Consider the following 21506-nt stretch of genomic DNA (forward strand, 5'->3'; position numbering starts at 1 on the left):
AAATTATATAACAAAACAACAACATAAAAAGTACATCAAGTACCTGAGGCTGGACATATCTCCCTCAGTCGACATGGACGATCCATGCGAGTGCAAATAAGAGGGCGGACGGGAGGCCTGGGGACCCCGGCGGATCAGTTTGCCGGTGACGGGGTCATAGGTCCGCATTTCCGGTGGTGCGAGTGACTTGTGCTGAACAGGAGGGGCCTGGAAGAGAGGCCTCGGGACGGACCCCTGGAGGTCTAGAAATGCGGCGGGACTATTGCTCCTGAAGGACAATGAAATATGTTACACATTTTCATTTGTTCAGATTGCATATTAAAAAATGTAACCTAGTTATGAACCACTCATCATGGAAACTTTTTTTATTTATTTTTTTATTAATAAACAACAACAATAATAATAATAATGTCAAATGAAATCATTCAAAATGACCAAAAAAAAAAAAAAAAAAAAAACGTATAAGGGTTAAGTGGATAGGTTACATTCAAAATAGGTTACTTTATATCTTAAGTGGAAAGGAGAAGTTTTGAAAAATGTTAACAATGAAGTGAGCGAGGACAGATAAAAAAAGCACCATAAAAGGTCCATTCGCACCAATAACAATAACTATATGTGTCCACACCAATGGACAATAATTTTCTGTTTATTATAAGCGTGAGCTGCATTTATGTCATTTAGATGTTTAAATGCTCAAACTCTTTAAAATTAAACTGATTGGATGTGAATGTTTTTACTGTCCATCAGCTAGGGGAAAAACTGGTCAAAGTGATTCCAATGATACTATTCCTCTGTCATTATCATTATAGTTGTGGTGGACTTCTCTGTTCTCATAGAATTAAAACAATTATTAAAACTGTATAGTTATAGTTATCATTATTGTTGTGCATGGCCTTTAAAGGTAACAAAAGTATTTCACATCAATAGTTCAGTTGTGTGCAATATTTCAAGTCATCTGAAGCCATATGACGACTTTGTGAGAACAAACAGACTGAAAAATCACGCTTGACAGTCGTGGTGACAATTCACTTTCCATTGACATCCTTTTGTGCGCCACGAGGGAAATTCACGTGTATTTGGAAAAAAATGAGGGGCATCTTTAACTCAATAATTTAAAATTCTTTAATACTGCAAAAGTCAGTAAATGCTGAAAGATTTCTTGGCAAATGTGAGAAGTTCAGTGTTTCATAATCTATGTATGAGTGTTGCAGTTCAGCGAGTGCAAAACACAATGAAAATACTGTTAAAACGGAATGTTGTTGTTGCAGTCTTAATACTGCAAGGCCCATTGAACAAAGGATAAAAGAAAAGCAAGAAAGACAGAGGCGAAGGGAAGGACTGCAAGAGATAAATACCTGTGAGATTTGTTATAGTCCTCTTTGAGAGGAAATAGTTGCTCCTCTACTCGCTCCCAGCGCTCCAAGCAGCCCCACAACCAATCAGGATTTACCACATGAAGATGTTTACAGTCCTGAGCTTGACGAACTTTCTCTGTACCTAGACAGAGACACACACATTGAGATAAACAACACCACACTTTCAATGTGCAAGTTTCTTGCCAGTGTCTCTCACTCCACTATCAGCTGAGAGGAATGTACATTGCCACAGGCAAAAGAAAACTACCATCTGAATTGAACGTGTTGAGAAAAGAAAAAAAGTTTACCAAATGACCAATCACTGCTACTGGCGCTCAAAAATACAGTAATAATTTGTCATGTTTAAAAAAAAAAACTAAACCTTTGGAATCGAGAACAGATGTGACTCTCGAATTGATCTGTACATACGATACAACAGTAGACAAGTGGAATGAGTAACATGCTTCTCTAGATAGCAACTAACAGCGATAACTAAGTTGGCACAGCCATATTATTATATATTACAGTCATATATTAATACATCAAACTATTGTCTTATATTGCTGCCATTTTATAAAAGAATACAGTACTGTTCAAAAGTTTGGTTAGAAAGATTAAAAAATATATTATTTTATTCTGCAAGGACACATTAAAATGACCACAGTAAAGTTACAGTAAAAATATGCAACAAACGATTTATTTTTCAAATAAATGCCATGTTTATCTTTCCATTCATCAATCATGAATTATGAATCAGGCACAAAATCACTCTCACGGACCGAGCCATTTAAAAAAAATGTTTAAAAAGACATCTTTTTCGTCAGCACCTGACCAATTAATACTAGCACTTACCTTTTCTATTCTATTTGCTTTGTTTTTTTAATAAAAAAAAATAATAATAATTTGTGTACCGTGCTAGACTAACTGAGACCTGTTACAGCACTTGTACACAGTTGCCCTCTTGCACGTCTGATTGCTTCTATTGTTCTCATTTGTAAGTCGCTTTGGATAAAAGCGTCTGCTAAATGATTAAATGTAAATGAAAAAAATTATTTAAGTAGCAAACCTGTTTTTAACATTGCTAAGTGTTTCTTGAGCAGCAAATCAGCATAATTTCTGAAGGATCATGTTACACTGAAGACTAGAGTAATTTCAGCGTCGTCATCACAAGAATAAATTACATTTTAAATCATATTTAAATAGAAAACTTATTTTAAATTGTAGGCATATTTCAGAATTGTAATGGGTCTCATTCACTAAACATGCAAACGTACAAATTTGGTGTGAAATCTGCGTACCAACGTTATCATGAACAAATGATTCAAAAACGTTCGTACTAAAACCTATCCGAAAACTTACGCAAAATTCACGCAATTTCATCTTAAATATATTCCATCATATACTGTGAAAGAGTAAGAAAAGCTGCGTTATAGCTTCAGCTGTGAGCTTTCTCTGAATAAAGCAGCAGACATACGCAGATATTTGAATCTGGGTCTGTATAAAATATGAAAGCCCATATGGAAATGTTTTGTGTGTGTTTTATGCAAACGAATAAACTCGTGCATGTGGCCGCTCATTTAGAATACTTTTGAATTGTAGTGTATAATTTAGTGAAAGTTTCTAAAATATCTGCAATAAAAAACATTCAGAGAATCAAGACTTGACATTTGAAAACACAACAGCATTAAAACTTTCTACAATAGCTTTTATGATGGAATTGAATTATCGAAACCCAGCAGCAAAAACATCTTGATGAAGTGATTGGGTTCATAAAGTATTATTATATTCCAGGAGATTTGTATCGATTTTATTGTTTTCAATCTCCTAGCATTTTGATGCAATTTAATGCATTACATTGAAAATGCAATCAGAGTGTTTTGAGCATGTGATGAGTAAAGAACAGTTACACAATTCTACCTCTGCCTGCTGTCTAGATCTATGCATACATATTTTCCTACCATTGTAGTCAAAATTGTGTGTTGCCGTGCGCAAAAGTTATGCTTGTCTTATCAAACACCACTAATCATGTTGGTCCAAATAGGACATGAATAAAATCTGCTCACATCCACCTACTGACTTTCATTATGGAACGTCCTGTTTCGCAGCTCTTGTCTGAATTGATCATGTGTGAAGTTGTGTCTGTAAAAGCGAGGGATTAGAAAGCGGGAAGGACATCCACGCAATTACACAATCCAGCCACCAGACAAATAATTTGGCATCAAAGGCTGAGATCTGTAAAAAGCTGTCAAAAAAAATAATACAGTACAGGGAGAGAAAATTTGGCAGCTCTTCGCTTCTTTTTTCTCCCGTATGGCTTTGTGGATTTCCTTCCACTCGTCCTCTCATTAGCCGTTCAACATTTAAACTGTCTTGCGGTCGCTGTGTTTGGCAGAGCTGAGGCTGCTGTCGGACAAATGCGAGGAGGGGGGTGTAACAGTTTAATATGGCAGTGTGGTGACATTGGAGTGTGGAAATGTTTGCTTAATGCTTAATGGTGACCAATTAGACAGCACTCGACAGTAATTACATTTGCACTTGATCGTCCAAGTGTGTGTCTCAGTGTGTGTGTGTGGGCTTTTTCGGGGGTGGATAGTGTCAAGATGAGCACAGAGGAACATTAAACTCGTTTGAGTTTGAATAAATAAAGTTCATGAAGCTCCAAGACTGCGTGTCAGACTTGATGTTGACCTTCGACTAATTCCCGTCCTGTTATTTACAGTTTAAAGTGAAACAGCAGGTTATGTCATCTAGAAGTTATTCTGCCAGAGAAGAGGATGACGCTAAAATAATAAAGCATCATAAACCGCTTGATCTGCATGATGCATAATTCAATAGATATGTGTACATCCGAAACTGCGAAGAAGAATATCGCATCAAATATTTGCAAATAAAGCACCGTTTCAATTCCACGTGTTCAAGAAAACAATCTTCACTTCCTAGGATACTGGCGCAAAGCATAAGTAATAAAAATAATAAAAATTAGCTGCAACCAGGAAAGGATGTGAATCTTTTTCCCCTACATAATAAATGACTTGCACCTCAGAGCATGTAGATGAAACGCAATAAAAACACTGTCATGTTTGTGACAGCAATCATGAGACAAACGAGTATGACGAGAAACGTAATTATACCAATTTTTGTTGCACATCCGGGAATTTATTTGGTAGACGTGTTTCTGTTGTGGTTTATGTACGTTTTCTTACCGAATAAAAAAACAATATCCGAATAATAATAATAATATAATATTTTATGTGCATCTTTCTTGACCTTTCCACCCAGTGTTTTTTATGCAATACTTTAAAATTCATGAAAAAATATGTGGATGGAAACATCTTTTGTCATAAGCAAAAAATTTTGTTGCTAACGACAAATAAGACAGAGGTAAGAAATCTACCACGAAATCTAGTTTAAAACATGCGTACATACAGCCTTGACATTTTTAATAAATGACTACATGTCATGTGGTTTTGGGTAATTTAACTATCAAGTAAAAGTAAAGTTTTCAGTAAGTAAGAAAATACCAATTGGTTGCACCACATGACTGATTTGGCATTCTTTTTTTCTAATTATAATAATTCAAAATAATTATTTATTTATTTAGCAAATAATTGTTAAAGATTATTCCAAACCATTTTATATCTTTTCAACAATTTTGAGTTTTATGTCCCCCAAAAATATAAAAAACTTATTTAAAAAAAAAAACTTTAAAAACTTAATAGAAGTGAATAAAAACTGTGCATTATGTCATTGATCCATATCATAGTGCAAACTACATGGACTGTATAGTCATGATTGTAGGGGTGTAACGATACCCTCATGTCACGATTCGATACATATCACGATACGATATTATTGCGATACTCCAAGTCATTTAATAGAAGGTTAACAAAAAATGTACTGTTGATTAAAATGCTAAATTTGGTGTTACATTGGGGTGGAAATGAATAAGCTTGGACTTGGTTCTGGTAACCCAATGCACAGGACAATAGTGACACCAGAATACAAATATTCATGATTCTGAAGCTGAAAATACAGAATTATTTTAGACAAATATGCTTGTACTCTGTCACTGACTAGATATATTAAAAATAATGTAGGCCACTTTTTACTGGTAATATAAGACATTTGGCATTATAAGGACCCACAAACACTCCCCCATTGCATTATTATACATTATATTCAACATTAGGCTACATGTAGTAGTTTAATGTAGTACTGACACTAAAACTCTGTAAACTTGAATCTTTTCTCACAATAATTTTAATTTTGATTTAAATATCCACGATAAATATTTGCATTTTTGTATTGCGATATATTTTGACACAATATATTGCTAGGCTACACCCCTACATGACTGTCAATGTCTCATTTCGAACATCCTCACGGACACACGTGCATGTAAAAGAAAGCCATTGTGCTACTGTTGGAAATGTTTTGTCTGGAAAAGAAAAGGAGCCTGGAGTGTCTGCACTCTGCAGTCAGTCATGACTTGACAAAAGAGGGCATCATAGTAACAGCGATCTCTCTAATGGTGCTGTGGTGCACCTGGACTGATAAAGGACTGTACAGGAACTGTCATTCAAATCCTGCTATAAACATCAGATTCAGGTGAGAAAGGTGAGGACTGACAACTTTTTTTTCCTCTTACAGATAATGAGCAATTAGAGAGAAACAAACACAGCGCTAATTATTTCACTACGCCAATCATTTGTGCTGACCTCTCTGATTAGCACAGAGTTGAGACAAAGTTCATCTCCACTGCTTATGACACAATGCACCAATCAAGCGAGTCAGATACATCTCTTAAAAAATTACCAATCAACACCTCTATGAGATCTGCTCATCACATTAACAAAAGGATCAAAATAAAGCACAACTTCACAGAGCACTGTGCGTTTAAATATAACACAGATATGAGTACGCAGACAAACCTGTCAAAAACATCTTTTTTTGAGGACTGTGATCAAACCCTTTTGAAAAACTGCAATTAAATGTCTACTTATCAGTAAGACGTGTCTGATCGGTGTCTAGTGAACAGCTTAATTATACAGGACATTGGGGCTGCATGACTTAATAATTGTAATCTAATTGTGATTTTTCTGATAAAAATTGCGATTGCGATAAAAAAATGAGCTGTTTGTTTGAAGGGCTGCACAAGTTGGCCAAACATTGTATATCATATCATATATAATATGCGTAGGCCTATACTAACTATAATATAATAATAATGATAATAATTTTACAGTACAAACTGTAAAATTACCATACTGAAATTTACGGCTGTTCATTTTCAAACAGTTAATCTTTGATTTTGCCAGAAAACCTTAAGTGCTTCTCATTACAAGTATGGGAAGATGGTCGGCGCATGCTCGAACTGCACGTTACTGCACGTTATAGCGACCAAAACTCAGATGCAGAGTTGAGGCTCGTGTGGAGCAACATTTATTGTGAACCGAGCGGCTGAGACACTGAAAACACTGGATCATGAGCGGCACACGTGCAAATGAAGAGAACCACGCTTTGCTCTGAAACACGCAGCACATATATTTATATTTATTTAATCAAATCACAGCTTTTGAGATTTGATAAATCGCAATAGACCATAACCCCAATTTCGGTTTTATTTGGATTAATCATGAAGCCCTTCAGGACTTACCTAAGGCCAACTAGTTGTTCAGACAACCCACTGACTAGCAGTGCTGGGTAGATTACTTACAAATTGTAGTCAGTTACAGATACCAAATTACATGACAAAAATTGTAGTTAGTAACAATCCATTCCATTACATATTTAAGGTAATATAATTTGACTACTTTCTGTAGTTTTAGATTACTTTTGACCCAACTCATTTATCACATTGATTTGAATAGGATAATTTTCTACCATATTGATATAAAATACAAAGATAAAGAAAATATATTACATTCTTTGTTATCAACAACATAGTATCATTAAATATTACATTATGTTAGGGTTTCCCACAAAGGGGTTCATGATGTAACTGCAAGAAAAATAAAGAACATAAATATTTTATGTTTACCTGCATGTTTTAAGTTCACCATTAACCAACATCAGTGGACCGTGAACTTAATTTAATTCTTTTATTAATTTTATTAATGACCTAACTTGTTAACTTAAAATCTCAGTGGGTACTTCGTGTAAATATATTAGGTCAAAGAGGTTCAGCTGTCAAAAAAGTTGGTGAATACCTGCATTGCATGTAAATAAGAAATGACGTGAATTTGTACATTTTAATGTGTTTGAAAGACAAAAGCCTTCCTAAGACTGTAAACATGGCTAAATGACTCACTGAGTATTAATTTAAATAATAATGAATGTGTTCGTTAAGCGCTGATTAGATATGCAGTGTTGAGAAAACACTTCTTAAAAGTGAAATGATTTCTGCGGATCTCAGTTTTCAGTGATAGGCTCATGACTAGTGGCTGGTCTGTGTATGCAATTCCACAAACCTGGAAGACCTTCTGAACCAATACAAGTAGTAGGCTTGTTTAGAAAGTAAAATGGAAAAGATAATAAATAAATAAAAAGTAGTATGGAGAATCAATAAATTATGAATAATTTACTGCCACTGTGAGAATAACATGTAATCAATCAAAAAGTAACAGAAGTCGGATTATTTTTAAGTATTTTAAAATGTCATCTAATGAGCATTTCACTGTCCAATGGTCATGCCTTGACTGCAAATTCAAGTATTGCATCTTTCTCATGGGCATTTCACAATTTTTGACTTTTCAGTGTTAGTTAAATCTCTTTTTTGGCTTATTTTATCTGTAAAAGAAAACGTGCCTAATAATTCTGCACACCCGAATATAAGGTGTTTTTCATGTCCAGCCTTCATGAACAATTATATATCACTTATAATCATTAAGGATTAAATACAAAATGAAAAGTAGTTATTAAGATTAATGTGGTTTGGAATTGGCAAAATGTGCCTGGAAAAAAAACATATGATCAGAAAATCAACGTGCCTAATAATTCTGCACGCACTGTAATTATAAGTACTTCATTTTTTTAATCTGATTATGTAATCCAGATTACATGTAATCAGTTACTACCCAGCACTGCTGACTAGTCACTTTTGAAAATATCCCTTCTTTACTAATGTGTTTTAAGCATGCGTGACTGTTAATATTTTCTAAAATCTTCAGCTTCCACTCATTGTGACTGATGGCATCGAGACTTAAGATAGTCTACCAACAAATGAATCTAACAGTGACTCACCTGCACGTGCAGCAACAAGGTGGGTGGTGCGGTTAGGGTCTTTGGCATTGAGCAACAATGTCTTGCCAAGCTTGGCACCCAGTGCCTTGGCGTGATACCACTCTCTCGTGCGCTCCATTGGGTAGTTGGTGGGATACAGGCCGCTGAAAATGATCGTAGTGCCCTCCAGCGAGCGGCCTTTCAGTTCCGGAACGATTTTTCTAATGTCCGGAGTCTCTGAACTTTCTTTCCTAAGGAAGGCCTCATAGCGTGAGTAATACTCACTGTGAATTCGAACCAAAACCTCCTCCAAGTAAATGAGGTGGTCGTCCTGGTCAATGTCTTCATCTTCCTCATCATCCTCGTCCTCCATACTATGATCTAAAGACTCCTCACCCATAGTGACACCTGACTGCTCACTGTTTTGAGACTCTGTTTCAACTTCCTTCTTGTCGGAACAGCCGTTGCCTAAATCACTGAGACCCTCGGGATCTGTTTCTGGGACATCATCCCCCTCTGTCCTCGGTTTGACTCCATCCCCATCATCCTCTTTGCTTTTACACTCCTCTGTTTTTGTTTGTTTGCTTTTCCCAGCGTCCACTGGCTGTCCTTCGCCATCACTGTCAGATAATCCCATTTTACCCTCGCTTTCGCTGTCGCTCGAAAGGTCAAAATCCAGATCATTGGCAGTGGCGTCAGGGGCAGCGTTTGGGATGTCAGTCTCAACTGAGGTAGATGTCACACCTGAGCTGCCCTCGCCCTCCGTTTTCAAATTACATTTGTCATCTCTGCTCTCACTCTCCCCTGTGGGGTGAGTCCTCTCATTGGCTGAAGCTCCCTGAGTGGTGGTGGCAGAGGACAACTCCTCATGCCCAGTTTTTCTGTCTTTGCTGGATTTCCTGAGGCCGTTTCTCTGTTCCTCCTGTCCTGATGATTCCAAGTTCTCTGCAGGTCGCCCAGCCTGGCTACCTACAGCATGGTAACAGAAGTAATGCCTGGTTATCATTAATATAACAATTAGTTCTTTCAAACATTCGCTCTAGGGCTGCACCATATTGGAAAAACTTTTTTTTCTGAGATATATTTTGGAATATGAAAAAAAATTCACCAGATGACTTGAATAGCTCTATTTGTTAAAAAAAAAATGAATATTTATTTATTCTGGATTGATTGGTGTGATTTTTTTATGGAAGTGAATCTGCATAGAAAAACAAATTACTGTATAAGCATAGATATATACAATAGAACCAGAAGAAGAGAAAATCTTTTCGTTGAAATCAAAAGGGACAGAAAGCTCTCAGATTTCATCAAAAAGATAATTTGTGTTTTCCGATGATGAATGACAGACTTACGGGTTTGAAACGAAATGAGGGTGAGTAATTAATGACAGAATGTTCTTTTTTGGGTGAACTAATCCTTTAATAGAATGCTAATCAACATCAAACTCTACTGGAATCAATTGCATGTCGAGTCTCTTGTGCATTTCATATGAGCAGCACTATTTGTGTGCCGTGCAGAGTTGCTCTTTGAGATGCTCTTGTCACAAGTCACTTTAGGTTAGGATACGGTCTTAGAAGGTAGCCTATATAGACAAGACATTAGGGCAGGTCGCTTCGGCTAATTTGCAGTTCGCCGAGCTATAACGTTAAATAGAGTCACTGGGAAAATGAACATTACCTTTTTTGGCCATCTGGGCCTCTCGTGAGCCCGGTGGGGCGTTGATGTCACCGGTTCCCTGGAAGTAGATATATTTCTTCACTGTGATGAGGTTGGGGGCGAACTTCCACACATCCTCTCTATCGTCTATGATGCACACCATGGAGTCTCCACAGGGGAACAAATTTCTACAAAAGGCACACCAGTTTTTATACTGACATTTTGATATGCTCATATTTAGCAGCTGGTGGTCGGTTATGACTAAATGAACAGAACCCAGACAGTGCCAGCCTGCCAAGACCAAAATGTCAATGAGCATTTTATAACATTAACATAATACCAAAAATAGGGTGTCCAAAAACTGTTTGGCTAATTAACTGGTCTCAAGGTGATTTCTAGTGGATATATGAATTCAGTTCTTCTCAAGTTTACACAGGTGTCCTAGCAGACGAACCACAGGTGTAGAGAATGACATTAACTAATGTGACCCTGGACCACAAAACCAGTCACATGGGTCAATTTATTTTAAATTGAGATTTATACATCATCTGGAAGCTGAATGCATTGATGTATGGTTTGTTAGGATAGGACAATATTTGGCCGAGATACAACTATTTGAAAATCTGGAATCTGAGGGTGCAAAAATCACCTTAAAAGTTGCATTCACTCACAAAAATAAATGTTTTATATATTTATGGTAGGAAATGTACATAATATCTTTCATGGAACATGGTCTTTACTTAATATCCTAATGATTTTTGGCATATAAGAAAAATCTATAATTTTGACCCATACAATGTTTTGTTGGCTATTGCCACAAATTGCCATGTGACTTGTGACTGGTTTTGTGATCCAGGGCCACTAATGTTAAATAACGTTTGACAACCACAAACCGTCCCAATGCACTGGAAAATTATTTTTGTGCGGTCTCCCCTTCAAATAAATACCTTGACAATTTGTTATTCAGACATCTTGAAGTATCTTGAGCATCCAAACACGTTTGGGGCCACTGGGTATGCACCGTAATGAGTATAGATTTATCTGTAAATGTCTGGTACATCTAAACAGCCTCTGAACGTCTTTCTAACAGCTTGAGTTTTGAAATGGCAAACAACGCCATTCACACTAATAGAAGCATTGGGTTGCAGAGACTCGGCTTCTGTAGGTTTATCGACCTAAAGAAAGTAATCTGTGAGCAGCTGAAGTTTTTGTATGACACTGGCAGCTCTGTAAGACTGTTCTTCCTTCAAGGTCAGTATAAGAGCTCCATATGAAGCCCACACATATTAAGAGTCTGTCATGAGGAAAGTGAACTGGATTTCCTTCAGTGTAGTTAATGCATAAAACAAGAAAAAACAGACTGTGCCTGGAAGCCTTCAGATGTTTTTGTCATCAAAGCAGGATAATTCATGCTTTAAAACCATGATATAATATTATAAATATTAGTATATGTATACACTCAAATAAAATTTGAAAATGTAACTAAAATTTAGTTAAAATTTCAACTAAAATGTTCAACATTCAGCTTCCAAGGTTTACGGAGTGTTTCACCTCAAAGGAAATAACATGAAGGATGTACATGAGAGATGGGATATATTTTCAGAAAGAAGGGGGTTCAAAAAATATATAATTCCTCTGAAATCGACATAAAGAAGATCATGTTGCATAAATGACTGCATTGAGGTAGTCCTAAACGTGTTCAATGTTCTCCGAATTCTTGGTCTATCACGCAGTGCCGAATGAATATAATGTGGGTGAAAAGCAGGGGTCTGCAAGACTGCACCTTATATCGGCGCTTGAAAGCAGCCTTAAGTTGAGTCAGCTGTTCTCTTCTATGAACATGCATTCGTGCAGAGAAGCTTTGTTCAGACTGCTGGAGTCAAGAAAATAACTGGCAGCATTTTCACATGAGGTTGACTAAGCTTTATATTGAACAAGAAAACCTCTTTGGATGCTTGGCTTTTATAATTTAAGAAACAAAGAAAGAAAGAACGAACTTCCCTTGCCTTGAGCAAACACCACTAATAACATCACAGCCCAAATCAAACACTATCAAACAAAATCAAATCCCTTCCTAAAAACATTACCGTTCAAAGGTTTGGGGTCTGTAAGATATTTGTTACACTTTATTTTAAGGTGTCCTTGTTACAGTGGAATTACACATTTAAGTACTGAGTAGTATTACTTAATTACATGTGCTTACTATAGGGTTCGGGTTAGGATTAGAGTTTGGTTTAGTGTTAGTTGCATGTAGTTATGCAAAATGTATAGTTATTAATATAGTAACAAGAACACTAAAATAATGTGTTTCGATATTTTAATGCTTTTGAAAGTCTCTTATGCTCAAAGGCTGCTTTATTTGATAGTGAAAACAGTAATACTGTGAAATAGTGTTCCATTTTTAAACTGTTTTCTATTTGAATATGCTTTAAAATGTAATTTATTTTGATGACAAAGCTGAATTTACAGCATCATTACTCCAGTCTTCAGTGTCACATGATCCTTCAGAAATCATTCTAATATGCTGATTTGCTGCTCAAGAAACATTTATTGATCTTTTGTAACATATAAATGTCTTTACTGTCATTGTTGAACAATTGAATGCCTCCTTGCTGAATAAGTTTGGTAAAACTTTATTTTAAGGTGATGTAGTTACATGTTGACTTACTACATGTACTTGATATAGTAAATTATGCATAATTGCAAGTAACTAACCCTAACCGTATCTCAATAGTGAGTACATGTAGTTAGTTAATATTAAGTTAATATTACTCTGTACTTATTTGATTAAGTACAATGTAACTAAATCACCTTCAAATAATGTGTAACCAAAAGTGAATTTCTTTCAAAGACAAACTTTTGAACAGTAGTGTAAATCAGTTGAATATGATGCTTCATATCAAGAAAGACAATGGAAGTTAAACTACTCCATAAGTGTAAGACTGAAATTAGTGAAACAGGTCTCACCTGAGGTTGCCGGTCTTAGAGTAGGGGTCGATGCATTCATCTCTAGACATGATCCGATGAGAGAAGAGTTTCTTTTCAGGGTCTAAAAAACCTTTTTTTTAAAGAGAAAACGTGGTATGAGTGAGAGAAAGAGAGAGGAAAGAATAAAGTGTAAATTAGAGCTGGAAGCAGAGCTATAAACACGGTGATTTCGCTCAGACCGCATTGAGACTATTTACAGCTGTAATAAAAGGAAAAACAGGAAAAATAAAACGAATCAATGTTTTTATGTTTTCAAAGGTGCAGCGCTGATAAGCTTTCAATCTCCTGTGTGCGCTTCCTACGTAAATCAAGACTTTAAATCAGAAAAGTTGAGCCATTTCTTTTATTCTGTTTTATCTACTGATGTTGTGTCCACAACCAGACTAGCAGAATCTGGGTTTATGGGAAGTACTGATGCCAAGATGCCCAAAACTTGAGACCTCTTTAGGTCTCGTTCAAAAGGTGGTACATACACCTGGAAAAGAGAAACCTGAGGGGATCTACCGTGCCAAATAAATCCTGCAAAATCCGACCTGAACTAAAACCAGACTGTACACTCTCCAAGCACACCAACTACACGTCCCATAATAAAGTCTCTGAACTAGATAAAAGAATGAATGCGTCACACATAACGATTGCCATTATAGCGTATAGGTTGTATTATAAATGCCTATACAAAGGAACATCAGTAAACAGATTTTGTTTATTGGTCATTAAGCAGATGCCTTTATCCAACGCAGTTAACAGGACACTGAATGCTAGCAGATGACACTTTTTCCGTATTTGTTGCACTAAACACAGCAAACAATGTACTTATCCTCAAACTCAAAATACTGAGAATATGAACTAATGCTGCCACCTGGTGTCATAGTGAATTCAATCCTGCTGTCGTAGACAATTCAATCTCTCACACAAACACTATGAGTTATAAGACTGTTTTGCATGTTTATCACTCAAAATCCAAAAGTCTGATCGCATAGATAGATCGCAAAGATCGCTTCTGAACAAGCTGCATGAATTGAAGGATCATGTTTGTAGCACAAATGGAGCAGGACAAGTTCCACATCTAAATTTAATACTTAGGGTTAGGGGTTTCATTGCACTGAGCCGTACAGCGTCCGTCACGTCATAGTAATGTACCTGCAATGGTGTGAGCGTATAAACGGCTGCCAAAGGTGAAGACGTGCAGCTCATAGAGTTTGGCGATCTTTTCTAGAAAGTCTTTGCAGTGAGGCCGCAGTCGTGTATGAAGCATAGGCTCCCCTCGTCCTAGCTGGAAATGAAAGATTCCCTGGAAAAAAAACAACAATGCAAAGCAGTTAGAGAAAGGAAAATTAGAAAATTATACAATATATCTGAAAGAAGTCTCTTTTGCTCACCAAAGCTGCATTTATTTGGTCAAAAACACAGTAATAACAGAAATACTATGAAATAATAATTCAATTTAAAATGACTGTTTTCTATTTTAAAATATAATTTATTCCTGTGATGGGAAAGCTGAATTTTAAGCAGTCTTCAGTGTCACATGGTCCTTCAAATAGGCTGATTTGCTGCTCAAGAAATATTTCTTATAATTATCAGTGTTGAAAACAGTTAAGCTGCTTAATATTTTTATGGAAACCGTGCTTTTTTTTCAGGATTCTTTGATGAAAGAACAGTATTGCATCTGCTTTAGAGTGAAAAGCAAGATTGTATGAATATTCTGCTGCATTTCAATCCTGTCCAGCTGTAGTCAGGGGCTTTTAGAAGCATTCATTTAAAAAGAAATGTTCTGGATGCTTTAAAAGCAGCACGCTGACAATTTTTCTGAAAGCAGACATAATGCGTTCTTTGAGGAAACCATTTGAGCATTTGATAGCTCAGTTAATGGTCTAGTAATTGTTGGGTATAAAGATCTGAAATAGATTTTTGTTTGAGCTGATCTACTGAGTGAATGCACGCCGGCAGAATGAAAGTGTTACTCCTACGAGAAGAATGAATCGACAATGGAAGATAGCAAAGAAAAGGAGCGTGATGCAGTCATTTAAAAGAAATCAATCAATGCTCGGATGCATTTAAGCTCTTCACTGCAAAGCTTCTAGTTACAAGCACAATCGCTTGAGTTCACAGAAACATGCAAATTAGATCACTAAAAAGTCTAAAGAAAACCATACGGCTGTCTATATTTTCTTTTATTGCTGTTGTTCGTGTTAAACTCAAACAACCTTCATTTTGTTTGAGTTAAACTGTGGATAAATCTGTTGAAGCCATCATAACATACAGTAGCACATCAATGACGGATTAAACTAAAGCACAAAATAAATCAATGGATGAACCAAAAGACAATCAATGACACTCAGAATAAATCACTAAAACCATGGTACATGATACATGAGTATTATCATTCATGATTTTACAAAGTTTAACAAAGTTTACAATCAGCAAGATTTATTTCAATTGATCAAAAGGGACAGTAATTATATTTATAATATAAAATATTTACAGGTCAAATAAAATCAGTATTCATTACACTAAAAGTATTCATGGTTGAATGAAAAATTAAAAGCATGGTTTCCACAAAAACATGAAGCAGCACATAATAAGAAATGTTTCTTGAGCACCAAATCAGCATATGATGATTTCTGAAGGATCACATGACACTGAAGACTAGAGTAATGATGCTGAAAATTCAGCTTTGCCATCACAGGAATAAACTTTTCTTTTTCTCCAAACATTTAAATGCTGGTTTAATGTGATCATTTACTGTTACCTTGTTGGACATACGCTGGCAGTGCTGTTCAGTGGTGTGGATCAGCGTTTGGTCCAGATCCACCATCAGCACTAACTTCCTGTTCCTGTGAAGTCTTTGCTGGTCCTCTCGGCCAAGCTGCTCTGCTTGCTGCTCACAGAGACACAAGGACAAAAAGACACAGAGTATGTACACCGGACACTGATGTGATGGTGCGAAGTAAAGGTTCCGTTCACAAACCGTTTTATGCCCCATTGAAATGGATTTGACCTCACAAGCCATTATTACAACACCCAGCTTTCTGTATTTAGATGCACACGTCATTGCCTAAAACACAGCAACACTCAAACATGAACTTGAGAAAAAAGTTCTTTCTTTTTTCATCCTTAAAAAGTAGAGCTGCACATTTCTGGATAAACTGAGAATTTTTTTTGTTTAAAATAGAGATCACTATTCTCCCACGATTCTAAAGAGACAACGAAACGAAATAGCATGTAATTTAACACAGGTTCTGACTAAATGTTTATTGCTGAAGACTATTAAAAAATATTTTATTAATTTAAATTACTTTTAAAAAAATCGGTTGTTTTTTTAAATTTTGACTCAATAATTCACTCGTAAAGACTTCACCTGTTTAATTAGCATTTTTGAACAAATCTCGTAATAATTCAATGACAAATAAAATGAAGTCCCTTGTCGCCACCTACTGGTGTAATGATGTAATTGATAAAATTTTTATTTGATGCATCAAGTTACTTTCAAAAGGTGATTTACTCGATTTTGATCGCTACCGTAGACATCAGTGTTTCGTTGTCTATAAAGTTGTCTATAAACTTTTATTCTAGTGTTTCTGTAATAATTTGAATTATTGTAATACAGAAATAATTATGTGTGGACACTCAGTGGGAGTCTCAACGGATTTGAATGTTCACACTAGTGATCGTACTAGTCAAAGATTTAACAGACACAGCCGATCCGTTTAGGAATATGATTGTGTGGGTGTTTGAATCGAGATCGCAATCTTTTGATGATTAATCATGCAGCTCTACTTAAAAGCTGAAGTGTGTCATTTTTAAAAAGCTCAAAATATTGCAGTTTGTTCGAGTTTCCTGATCAGCCCAACAGAGCAACATTGGCTCAACCAATGGTGTGAGTTAGGGGCGGGACTACCTTTTTGACTGACCAATGGTAGATGAGGGGTGTTTTAACTCTAATGAATAGAGAGGAACTGTCAGGTTCTGGAAGGAATCAACTGAAATATCCATTCATTTTCTCCATTGGAAAAATGTATTTTTAATGATAACTTTTAGATATTTTCAATAAACATTTAAAGACAGCCCTATTGTGAGATGAGAGGTTGTTCATCAATGGTATATGCTTTTGTTGAAGCCATCAGCCTGCATCATTTCAACTTATTTTTAAATAATCATGTTTAACAAAAGAATTTCTGGTGAAAAACTACATTACCCATGATGCTGTACAGAAAATTCCACCAAACAGAATCACAGCAATCAAATTGCACCAAAAGTGCCCTGCAGGGACAGCCCATTCACATGAATGATTCAATCAAGTCGACCTCCCTACGTTCTCAAAGTACTTAGATATTGGTATAAATATGCAAATTTTGCAATAAACAAAGTATATTGGCCCTCATTTACAAAACGATTGGGAGGATATTGGCCGTATGGTCGTTTCCACACAAAACGTAGCAATTATCAATATGGGCGTGAGCATTCGCTATGATCAAATCTCACATAAGGTCTCAGCTTGTGCAGCACTACACAAGTTTTTGAGTTAGCGGGACCTTGTGTGCAGCATAGTAAATCTGGTGGAGAATTGTAATGAGAGCATTTTGCTCATTTCGATCATTTTTCTGACTGACAACCGAAGCTCATCAGTCGATCATTAACCGTTAAGATTAGAATGTCAAATTAAAATCAAATTAAATTAGAATAGATGGGTGTCTGTGACCCATTAACACAATTAATTTTGGAAGATATTTTGAAGAATGTCGGTAACCAGTCCATTAACTGTTTGGTTACCTACATTCTTCAAAATACCTTCTTTTGTATTCAAAAGAAGAAAGAAATTCATACATGTTTGAAACAACTTGAGGTTGAGTAAATAATGACAGAATTTTCCATTTAAATTGAACTATTCGTTTAAGTACACAGTGTTGTACCTTTGTATTTTTCCGATTTTCATATACGTTTTTACTTCAAATAAAAGTTTGTAATGTAATTCACCTCACAGCTGCTTGATTTGGTTCATAACGAAGACTTTTTAAAAATCCCTATGAAAAAAATGAATGGAAAAAATACTTCTACAATCTACCATCTATCTGCACTTTCAGAATCTCCATCCTCACAAGTGGCAGACTCACTCACCTCTGAGCTGACCATCAGCTCGGGAACACTGTGCACCATGGAGACGGTCGCTGTAGAGATGGGCACCTGCTGCTTTCCGTTCTTGCTCTGTAGTCTGGAAGGCAGAAAAAAAAAAAGGGAAGTGCATCTTCAGGACCATCTAGTTACTTAAGCACACTACCAGAAATATCTCTGAGAACCGAGACTAGATAAAGACAATAATAACTTCTTCTGAAGGTCACCTGACAGACGTCATTTCACTTTTTTAAGGTAAGAGGAGAGAAACAATTCTATACTGGAGATTAACAGTGCAAAAACAAGATGTAGACTCACTGAGTTAAGTCCTGGCCACATTCTGCACACAAGCCCTTCATTACAATGGGATGACTGCATTCTTCCACTTTTGCTATCACACCCCTGCCAAAAAGACAAAAATGTGTAGAAATAAACAATACAGGTACAATAAATGCACTTTATACAAATAGATAATGCTTGTTAACAAGTAAAATAAAAATTCTATATGCATCATTATGGTGAGATTCCACTCAATGGACTGGGAATATGTGTGAAAAGCTTCTCTTCAAATTCCAGTGCAAACTGTTGTTTTTATAAATAAGCTAATTTCCAGTAAAAAAAACAAACAAACATTTGACCAATGTCTAAGGATCGCAGCACCCTCTACTGTTAAAGACGGCAAAAAAGCAATCAAAAACGACATTATTTGTCATTAAATAAGCTGGATAATCATTAAAAAAAAAATAATACTCAATAATAATAGGCATAATTTACATCACACCCATGAACCATCACCTAACTGCTAGTCGGTCATAGGCAGTAGGCTATTGGAGAAGGCAATCTTTAAACTGTGATGTTGAACATTGTGGTTTTGGCCAATTCATTTATACATAAAATGCAGTTTTTTTTTAAATCCCCTTTCTTGCACATTTCCACAAGGAACTGGTGATCGTCTTCAAAATCCTTAAAACTTATGTATAACAAAAAATACTGTAAGCTGTGTAATCATTTAGCAGTGTTGGCCTAATTTTGATGATTAACCCCCTTCCCTTGTGTAAGATTTTTCTGTTCTTTATCTTTATTTATTTATGTATTTACTTAAAAAGTCGTTATGTTTTGCTGTTATCAGGATTTGTTGTAATTGTATTAAGTTTGGTGTTTATTGAGGCATGTTTTGTATTTCACTCAGCAATACTTTTAGTATTAATACTTACCTTAAAAAAAAAGACATTCTCAAGACACCATTTGAATCTAAATAGACATGATGAACTAATATTCACAAAACTCATTTTAATATAAGGGGTCTTTACTCCCACAACTTAAAAATGTCTGCAACAAACCTGCTGCTGGACATGTAAACATTACGGTATCGTGTGGAAAGTTAATTTTACGTTTCTCTTCCACTACTAGACTTGGCTGAATTATTCCGCCTGCATGCATGCGTTCAACGACACACCCTCTTCCAAAGCCCCGCCCTCTAGAGTCATATCAGCCAATCCGACGGCCGCAAAGAACGAAGCACAAGATGATTGACTGGCAGAGAACGTTTCTGATTGGCTAAAAAGGGCGGGCCGCTCCCCCAACTCTTGTTTTGCTGTTTTCAGAGCATAGGGCTATCAGAGCTTATCTATCTCTCAAGAACACTGTACAGTGATATATGTCAGATAATACGAACAAGTTATTGATGATATTAAAACAGTCACTTCCAACACCTTTACATGTCATTAAACGTGTTTATACTGGACGCGTGGAAGTTTAGCTGCTGCTGTCACGAGCCCAGTGTGAGCGCCAGTGCGCGTGCCACTTAGCTTAGCGCGAGCACGCTCAGCTAATGAGCAAAGGCAGCAAATATAAGCGTAAAACGATATGTCAACTGTTAAATCGTGGTGTGTGATGGCCAATAAAGCCATGAGAGCGCGACTTACCCGGGCGCGATGACCTGCCCGAGTTGACAGCACAGTTCCCGCACAACTCCAGCGCGGTCCGACTTCAGCTTCCTCTCGGGCGCTCTCGACTCGCTTTCGGCGGGTATAGGCGCACAAACCGCGATGACAGAGTCAACGTTCACCAGAGCTCCGGGTTTCACTTTCCACTCGAGCAGCCGCAGGGGACGCGCTCCAGCGGGGTAGCGGATCTCCGTCACCTGCACCGTGGGGCCCTCTGGTGCCGCACCGCCGGAGTCTACAGACTCCTCCATCACAGCTTCACACTTCAGCCACACACACGCGGCGGACCGCAGCGAGCGCGTAATGTCAATTAATAAAAGGAGTAAAAATCTCTAAAATAATCCAGAGACGTGCAGGACGATAAAGCGATGAAAACGAGCTGTAATGCAGGACAGGCTGAAGCGCAGGTTCACTCTTCCCGCCCGTAAACAGGAAACACAAGGCTGCAGCACGAGCGAGATTTCTTCCACTTCCGGGAGACTTTATCACTCTTCAGCTAAAACTACATTCATATACGAGTAAGATATAATAAATATATACTAATAACAATTATGCACGTATAATAGTATTGTGTATAAATATAAACAATATCAATTTATTAAATAATGCATTAAATAGGTACAGTCATATCAAACTGGTGGTTCAAAGTAAATCTGACTTGAGCATTTGTACCAAACTGTATTTATGTATCCCCTCCCCCTTTTGAGACAGGCAAACCCCTGCTTTGTGATGTAATCTGATGAAATATCATGATCATACCATCTGTCAAGGGATTAAGCAGCGCGTCATCGCAACGTCTAAACATTTTGTTTTGGGGTATATTTTCACTTTTGTTTTTACTTTGGTTGAATTTCAAAGCTGGATTTACATCATCACTAAATAATTTATTCAAAATATGATCGAAGAGGAATGCATCTGTTATATATTTTCATGTATGCATTTGGCAGACCTTTCTATCCAAACCGGTGCTTTTAAGGTGTACTTTTAATCAATACAAGTGTTGCCATTTTGCAAGGTTCTAAATCTAAATGTTATCAATATTCTGAAACACTGGAGAGAATTACTCCAAAGTAAAGAAAACGCAGTAGAGTCATCTTTGCAGATTAATTTAACTTACTCTTTTTATTTAAACTTAGTTTAAATTTAGTTTAAGTTTACGTATATATGATGTACGTATGTAGGTTTATTTATTTTTGTAATTCTGTGTACTGTCCCTTTAATTAAAGGCATA

The 21506-nt window shown here is 36.5% G+C and overlaps 1 protein-coding gene across 1 annotated transcript in view; it reads right to left on the minus strand.

Annotated features, from left to right (window-relative positions):
• ctdp1 (CTD (carboxy-terminal domain, RNA polymerase II, polypeptide A) phosphatase, subunit 1) overlaps window positions 1-20749 on the minus strand; it is a 102790-nt gene extending 82041 nt beyond the window's left edge. The window contains exons 1-10 of the mRNA XM_084423436.1: window positions 20255-20749; window positions 18648-18731; window positions 18336-18429; window positions 15970-16098; window positions 14361-14511; window positions 13200-13290; window positions 10254-10420; window positions 8598-9545; window positions 1356-1497; window positions 44-268 (exon numbers count right to left, since the gene is read on the minus strand). Of these exons, the coding sequence (XP_084279562.1) occupies window positions 44-268; window positions 1356-1497; window positions 8598-9545; window positions 10254-10420; window positions 13200-13290; window positions 14361-14511; window positions 15970-16098; window positions 18336-18429; window positions 18648-18731; window positions 20255-20526 (2303 nt within the window). The 5' untranslated portion in view covers window positions 20527-20749. The remainder of the gene's footprint in view (window positions 1-43; window positions 269-1355; window positions 1498-8597; window positions 9546-10253; window positions 10421-13199; window positions 13291-14360; window positions 14512-15969; window positions 16099-18335; window positions 18430-18647; window positions 18732-20254) is intronic.
• Between the last annotated feature and the right edge of the window lie 757 nt (window positions 20750-21506).

The sequence above is a fragment of the Rutilus rutilus genome (genome assembly GCF_951802725.1).
Source record: "Rutilus rutilus genome assembly, chromosome: 11".
NCBI lineage: Eukaryota > Metazoa > Chordata > Actinopteri > Cypriniformes > Leuciscidae > Rutilus > Rutilus rutilus.